The sequence below is a fragment of the Terrapene carolina genome, unplaced genomic scaffold, assembly GCF_002925995.2.
Source record: "Terrapene carolina triunguis isolate 2854851 unplaced genomic scaffold, T_m_triunguis-2.0 Scaffold174, whole genome shotgun sequence".
NCBI classification, from domain to species: Eukaryota; Metazoa; Chordata; order Testudines; family Emydidae; genus Terrapene; species Terrapene triunguis.
In genome coordinates, this window is record NW_020664525.1 from 3,101,777 (window position 1) to 3,109,951 (window position 8,175).

An 8,175-nucleotide genomic window follows, 5' to 3' on the forward strand; every position below is an offset into this window, starting at 1 on the left:
TTCCAGCCAGGGCTTTGTCAAGCCGAGCCTTAAAAAGTTTTAAGTGTGAGAAGATGGAAAGTTTACCTTGCCCCCTTTGCCTGAGTGATAAGAGAAGGAGCAGTGTTAAATCTAACTGGATTGTGGGGATGCCTGGAATTATATTAGATAATATGTGTTTTCATTATACTTAAAATAAGTAAGAATAGCAAATCTTTCTGGGGTTTTTTCATGGTTTACCTGATGACTTCTCAGTGAGATTTTCTGTTTCTAGAGAACACACCATACAACCCTGACTTTTATCACAACATAGTTGATCACAGCATGATACCACTTCTATTTTATCTGACAACATGTTTTATACATTGACATTTTTGTGCAGAATAGATCATTTTGAACTTCTCTTCTTATTTTTAATCAGGTGAGAAACCAATAAATAAAAACAAGCTGTTGATTTCAAGATTTTATAGTGAAAGTGAATTGGAGGAAACTGTGTTTGAGCTGATTGCTTCTAGTGACAACTCTGATACTTGGACCATGGAACAAAGAGAAAACATCAGTGATAAGAGTAAAACAGGAGTCTTCAATGAGCCATCCTATGCTATAGACAAGTCTGATGAAATTGACTGTGTTGATACTCTGTTCGGTGAACTTGCAGAGGGCGTCAACTGCTCTGTTTCAGGCCAGGCATGTTCCATAAATGTCTCAGAATTAAAGTTTCCAGATGAAAGCTTAGCTTGTTTCAGTTCATCACTAGATGCAGAACTTGAAACTTACAATAAAATAAGAGAGAGGATTTCCAAAGTGTATGAAGACAAAAGTGAAGCTGGTATGTTGGGAAAGGTCTGCAACAATATACATTTCAGTTACAAGGAGAGTGACGACAGACCCAAGAGTGATGTAGATGAAGACTCACAACTAGAGTATCACAGTGCTGAAGAGCAAGATTATTCTGGTCAAAATACCTCATATATGCCTTTTGCGCAAATTAAAACTCCAAGGACACAAAATTCAGAAGCTCTGGAGTTGGTAGAGCCACTTTATGAAGTTATATGTGATGGAGCCAAAGGTGGGCAAAATCCTGTTAGCAAATTAGGTGATGGTTCTTTTGCCTTGGATTATGGTGCTGTTGATGAGTTTTATAATAAAGCAGCTATACCAGAATTCTCAAAAACATCTCAGGACTTCATATCACTGATGGATTACAAAGGCCTGAAATGTGAAAATCATGAAGAGGAACAAACTGAAGCTACATATCATAGTAAACTTGGTGAAAATTCCTTTGAAAGTGATACTGTTGTGAATAGAGAAAGGGCTTATCAAAAATCACTCTCCATGAGCAGTTCAGAAAATCAACAAAAGATGGAGGCTGTTTCTTTTTGTGATGTTGCACAGTCATCACAAATGGCTATAAAAAAAGGGTTTAAAATGAAAGATACTAACAGCATGTTGCAGAAGCATGGAAATACTTGTGTATTACCACGGGAAAGACCTTCTGTGACATCCACACAGATTTCTAGCAAAAATGCAGACGATTCAATTTCTTGTAGTTGTGAAGAATCATTTTTGTCTGCATTTAATTCTGATTGTCATGATTACAGCCAGAAGACTGTTGAAAGGAAACCAGATTTTTCTTTTGCACTTCCCAGAATTCCAATGAAAGATGGTCATTTGTCTTGTGTGGAAGTTCTAGATAAGTATGCTGGTAATAGTACCAGACATCAAGTAGATTTTCCTGACTCAGAAATCAAGTGCCTCACATGCTTGAATAATGCTACAAGTAATAATAAAGTTACAGTTAACCAGAGTGTTGATGCAAGTTCTGATTTTAGGGCTTGTTTCACTACAAGCAGAGCTACTAGTGCTAATGCTTCTGTGGTATCTAAAGCAAACAACACAAAGTTAACAATGATGAATAAAATCAAGTCTGAAGAATGGCAGAGTGAGACCTGTAGAAGTATTGCCTGCAATACAGATTTGTCATGTGTAGGTGGCAGTATGGAGCAGATTGCCTCATGGCTTGCTGAGACATGGGAAAATTGTATCTACAGTGAAATCCCAACAACTGAATGGAATTCACAAATTAAGGTAATTTTGAGCTCACTGAGCAACTCAAAATAAACTCCTTTTTTAAAACAAAATAATTATATTTGTAACTCTTTCAATGTCAGTAAATGCAGATTGTATAATTATTTTCTTTTAAATGATTATTGTTTCTAGGATCCTTTGGAGTTGAAAAATAAGTTGAGTGTCAGAGATTTAAGAGAAAATCCTGACAGGTATGTCATAAATTGTAAATATTTGTATTTATGGATGCTCAGTGATAAATGTAGAATTTACTTAATAGTTTTCAGGTTCTCTGAATAAGCAAATTAAGAATTCAACGAAAATATTATTTAGAATGCTTGCTCTGAAGATTAACAGAGCCACTGAGCTTCATTTAATTTTTATGACTGCACTTTCTGCCTAAAGATGACTAGAGTGGTAGTGCCATTTCCTCCTCTTAGTTAGGGATCAATATAACGTGAAAGCCACCATGCTTGATACTGCGGAGTACTGTTTTTCCTATTTGGCTAGTGGAGAGTAGGAATTAACTGATTTTAAGTTTCAAGTTTTCCTTCTAAAATGTAGTCAGAAATACCTTCTGAAAGTTATACAAATGTCAAGATAATACATACACAATAAATTAAGAAATATTCTCTCGCTTAATCAGTTCAATAATATATTTTTCCTTTTAAAGGATGTTGCATCTTAGCAAAGAAATTGAGAAGAATTATTCATCAAACTGTTGTAGGATGTTGCTGCAGAGAGCTATAAAAGCAGAATTGCAGCTTCTAAGAACTCACTATTGGATGTGTCATCAGCACTGCTGGAAGATTTACAGACTTGTTATGGAAGAAAGAGAATGTTTTAACAGGCATGCATTAATTTTATTTTTCTTGACTAAAACAGATATGTAATATTCTTCAATAGGATAGAATTTAAGAAATCCAGCCGCTCGTTAATCTAAAGAGAGCAACAGCAAATGCTTTCCTAAAATCCATTTGAGCGTCAACCAAATAACTGTTACTTATTTGATAGTATCTTGTGAAATTAAAATATTCCAAATATAATTAATATTAGTCACTGCTAACTACCATTCTTGTACACATGTAGTTGTAATATTTATTCAAATACACTAACTGGACCAGTTAATCAGTTCTGCTGAAGACATATTCTTAGGGTGTAATGCCAAAACATCAGAGTATTTTGACCCAATCAGAAGATGGTGGTGTTTGCCACAGAGCTCAAATTGCTAGTAATAACTGGCCTAATTCTTTATTTACTTTTGTCCCTGCGGTAATATTTTGTGTTTTGTTTAAGTACTATTGGAAGGGCATTAGTTGCTGAATAGGACTGCTTTATTATAGGTGGAACAGGTAGTGATGCATATAGTGGAGATTGCCTGACACTTTCCATTATTAGAGCCTGTTTTCAGTTGCTTATCACTTTGTCATACTTTAACCATTCAGCCTGAAATTTTCCATAGCAGGTGTTTGCCTCAGGCTGTGCATGCACTTTGAAAATTTCAGCTAACTCGGTTCACTTGTTTCCAAGAACAAAGTTACAGGAAAGTCTTTGCAGAGTGACTGAACATGCTCCCTTCCAGGAGCTGGTGTGGACACCGTAGTGCCAGGTCCTGGAACTTAGAATAGGAAGTCTCCTATGCTATCATTGTACCACTGCTGGTGCCCAGACAGCACAGAGGAGGAGGAAACAGCCTGATGCAAATGCCCGAGGGTGAGAGCTAGGGTAGGAACAGAGAGGCACAGGGGAAATAGAAGCCGAGTGAGACGGAGAAAGGAGCTGGAAGAATGAATAGGTGCAGATTCGTACTGAGCAGTGGAGAGGGATGGGTAGGGGAGAAGAAAAGAGGGAACATGGATAGGATCCTGAGGATGGTTAGGAGTAAAAGGGTCAGACAGGCTGGGGCTGAGGCTGGGACAGGGACAAAAGAGTTTATAACCACTAAATCACACTTCCTCTTCAGAACTTGGAATTGAACCCATGATTCCTGAGCCTCACAGTCTTCTTGTGCTAGCAAATAGTTTTGCAACCCATTGGCAAAGTTTGCGTTTCATCCTCCCTTGCTGGTTTGTCTACATAAAGGGTAACAGCTTGTTCCTACTAGTTACTTTGTAAGCTCAAATGATTAGAGTTCTGTGCAGTGGATTTAGAGCCCCCCATCCTGTTGATGACCCATGTGGAGGTCAGTATGATTCTGCATGATGGAATATGATTTTTTAGTTTGCTTAGAAAAAAAAAATCTTAGGAAGTTGCATCCAAAACCACTTCAGACTCCAGGTCGATAGACCATGAAAGAAAATAGAACAATGTTCAGTTTTATCTTCAATTTGTATTCTCTTAAACTAAATGCCCACCAGTCTGGAGGAATTCTTTGGGATTGTTTAAAGTGATTTAAGATCCATTTGTTATCTTTGAGGGAGGTATAGTTCAATCTGCCTTTTAATACACTTACTGTGCCCTGGGGAAACAAATTAGACTCAGCTGTCTCCAGTTGATCCCAAGGGTGGATCTTACGCAGAAATAACTCTGGATTGGTGAGTATTAATGAAAAGACAAATTTACAAATAGGAAACAAATTATCCTATTGTATTTTTTAAATTTATTTTTATTAAGACTTTTAAATAATTACAAATAAGCATTCTTTCAAAGGGTCCCATAACACTTCGATGCAAGAATCTATATCGAAAAAAAGAAATTCTTGTAAAAAGGAAAGTCCACACATAAAACTGCATTAGAGATCACAAAAGACCAAGATGGTTTAAGCTAACATTTATTCGAAATAATAGATTTCTTCGTATGTGGTGGGGGAGGTGCAGGGACATGAAAAATCTTAAGGCACCATAACATATTTTTGATAATTCTTGAAGCAATAATATAACAGGAATGTCCTATTAGGTATTTGAAGTGCTTTTTTATATTTTTTCAGGAATTTTAAAAGTGACATTTCCAAGACTGAACTAGGGTCATCTTTGTTGTCTGTTTTTGAAGAACTGAAGGCTAGGTATGAAAGCATGAGAGAAAAATTAGTCATGGGTATACCATTGGATTCACTGCCCCCATTATCAGTAGAGTCAAAATTGCTCTCGATCTTTTCTTCTTATGTTCCTTCAAAGGTACAGTAGGGTTTTTTTTAAGTTACTCTTTGGCTTTAAGTAGGAATGTTTTTATTTAAAAACTAACGGAATTCTTTTTTTTCTTGACAGTTAGTGAAAGACAACCTTCTGTATAAGTAAGTAATTACAATTTTTATTCATCTATTCAGATTAAGGTATAGACCAGAAGTGAGCGCAAAATAAATAGTGTGAGTATTTTTGTTTTTTTGTGTAAGAACTTCACTTGTTACTTCAACTCCGTTTAGCTGAAAAAGCAGGTTGGCACTTTTGGCAGTGAGATTTTATTTAAGAGTGAAGTTTTACTCTGCAAAGTAATTGTATGCAAATGGTATTGTAGAGTTCTATGTTTGTATCCTCATGACCTTCAGTTCAGATTTTCTCAATTTACACATAAAAAGGTGTATTTTCCCTACCATTCAACATTCAATTTCTATCTGGGATCTTAAATTCAAGCTGTGTTATTTCTGGCTTGCATATATTCACCAGTAATAAAGATTTTTGCATTCAGCACATAGTTGACAGTTCTGTTGTCAATGTGCAAGTCTGAAAGGAGTCCAGTTCACTGTTCCATAGATGCGTTGTCTGCAGCGCTAATGGGTAACAAGTAAGGCTGTCAAGTGATTAAAAAAAATTAATCGCAATTAATCATGTGATTAAAAGAATTAATTGCGATTAATCGCGCTGTTAAACAATAATAGAATTTAAATTTTTTAAAATATTTTTGGATCTTTTCTATATTTTCAAATGTATTGATTTCAATTACAACACAGAATACAAAACGCACTCAAAAAGAAACCAATGTAAAACTTTAGAGCCTATAAGTCCACTCAGTCCTACTTCTTGTTCAGCCAATTGCAAAGAGAAACAAGTTTGCTTACATTTACAGGAGATAATGCTGCCCACTTCTTAATTACAATGTCACCTGAAAGTGAGAACAGGCATTTGCATGGCACTGTTGTAGCCGGCATTGCAAGATATTTACGTGCCAAATGCGCTGAAGATTCATATATACCTTTTCATGTTTCAGCCATTGTTCCATAGGACATATTTCCATGCTGATGATGCTCGTTAAAAAAATAATGCATTAATTAAATTTGTGACTGAACTCCTGGGGGAGAATTGTATGTCCCCTGCTGTTTTACCCGCATTCTGCCATATATTTCATGTTATAGCAGTCTCGGATGATAACCCAGCACATGTTGTTCATTTTAAGAACACTTTCACTGCAAATTTGACAAAATGTAAAGAAGATACCAATGTGAAACTTTTAAGATAGCTACGGCTTGATCCAAGATTTAAGAATCTGAAGTGCTTTCCAAAATCTGAGAGGGATGAGGTGTGGATCATGCTTTCAGAAATTTTAAAAGAGCAAGACTGATGCGGAAAGTACAGAATCCAAACAACCAAAAAGAAAACCTTCTGCTGGTGGCATCTGACTCAGATGATGAAAAGGAACATGTGTTGATCCGCACTGCTTTGAATCATTAACAAGCAGAACCCGCTGTCAGCATGAACACATGTCCTGTGGAATGGTGGTTGAAGCATCAAGGGACATATGAATCTTTAGCGCATCTGGCATGTAAATATCTTGCGACACCAGCTACAACAGTGCCATGCAAACACCTGTTCTCACTTTCAAGTGACATTGTAAACAAGAAGCAGGCAGCATTATCTTCTGCAAATATAAACAAACTTGTTTATCTGAGCTACTGGCTGAACAAGAAGTAGGACTGAGTGGGCTAGTAGGCTCTAAAGTTTTACATTGTTTTATTTTTGAATGAAGGTTTCTTTTGTACATAATTCTACATTTGTAAGTTCAACTTTCATGATAAAGAGATTGCACAACAGTACTTGTATTAGGTGAATTGAAAAATACTATTTCTTTTGTTTTTTACAGTGCAAATATTTGTAATCAAAAATAAATATAAAGTGAGCACTGTATACTTTGTATTCTGTGTTGTAATTGAAATCAATATATTTGAAAATATAGAAAAGCATCCAAAATATTTAATATATTTTAATTGGTATTTTATTGCTTAATTGGTATTCTATTGCTTTTTTAAATTGCAATTAATTTTTTTGAGTTAATTGCATGAGTTAACTGTGATTAATTGACAGCCCTAGTAACAAGTAGCAAAAACATACATCCCTCAGGTACACAAAACTATGTAAGCAGGGAAGTGAAGTTAAGCCACCTAACAGTGCATAGCTTTTATTCCCTCACACATAGTCACACACCATATCATTTCCACAACTGCCGTATACCATAGTCCACATACCACAGCATTAATTATCCCCCCTACGCATGTCAGCCTTCTAGTACGTGGTTTACCAAACTACTCCTACAGCCTTCCCTTGTGCACACCACCTTCACAACTACTGCCTTCTTCCTTTACTGTTAGTTTGGGGTGAGGGAGGTGGCTTGATAAACAGGATGAAATAAGGCTGGCCTCTCAAGGGGAAAGAGATTTGAGAATAATGGGAGAAGCTGACCAGAAAAATTCAGAAAGAATTTCTTTCAAAATGAAGGAGATTATTCTTCAGCCGCTGTTGAAAGATAAACTTTCATTTATAAAGAATAACAGCAACAGAGTCTAAATATGTATTTTCAGAAAATCCACTGTATTAGATATACTCAAGATTGACCTCTCCACTAATTTTTGTGTAAATAGTTTTCAAAGGAGATGTCGCCAATAATTGCCTGACTACAACAGATAAAGTTCAACAGACCAGTTTCAAGTTTATTTAAAATTATTAAAAGAAATCAGCAACAACAAAAATTGTCAGAAACTAATGAAAAATTATGAAAAATATTTCAGTACTTCAGTGAAGATGAAAACATTCCGTTTTTCATCTGAACAGACCCCACGAACAAGCAGCTCCAGGAACTGCACTTACATTTCCTGTCTCTCTGGAAGCAAAGGGCTAGTGTTACATATATGATGTTCTTGTCATAGCTACAAGCCAACACCAGGGGCGGCTCTAGCTTTTTTGCCGCCCCAAGCACAGCAGGCAG

At 36.1% G+C, this 8,175-nt stretch overlaps 1 protein-coding gene across 1 annotated transcript; it reads left to right on the plus strand.

The window, feature by feature from the left end:
• Positions 1-516: 516 nt before the first annotated feature.
• Positions 517-5,275, plus strand: LOC113406981 (RNA-binding protein 44-like; the record flags this gene model as incomplete). Its single annotated transcript, XM_026653986.1, has 5 exons — positions 517-2,067; positions 2,200-2,258; positions 2,720-2,896; positions 4,973-5,159; positions 5,250-5,275. Coding segments are annotated over exons 1-5 (2,000 nt in total), but the record flags the coding sequence as incomplete, so codon positions are not given.
• Positions 5,276-8,175: the final 2,900 nt, after the last annotated feature.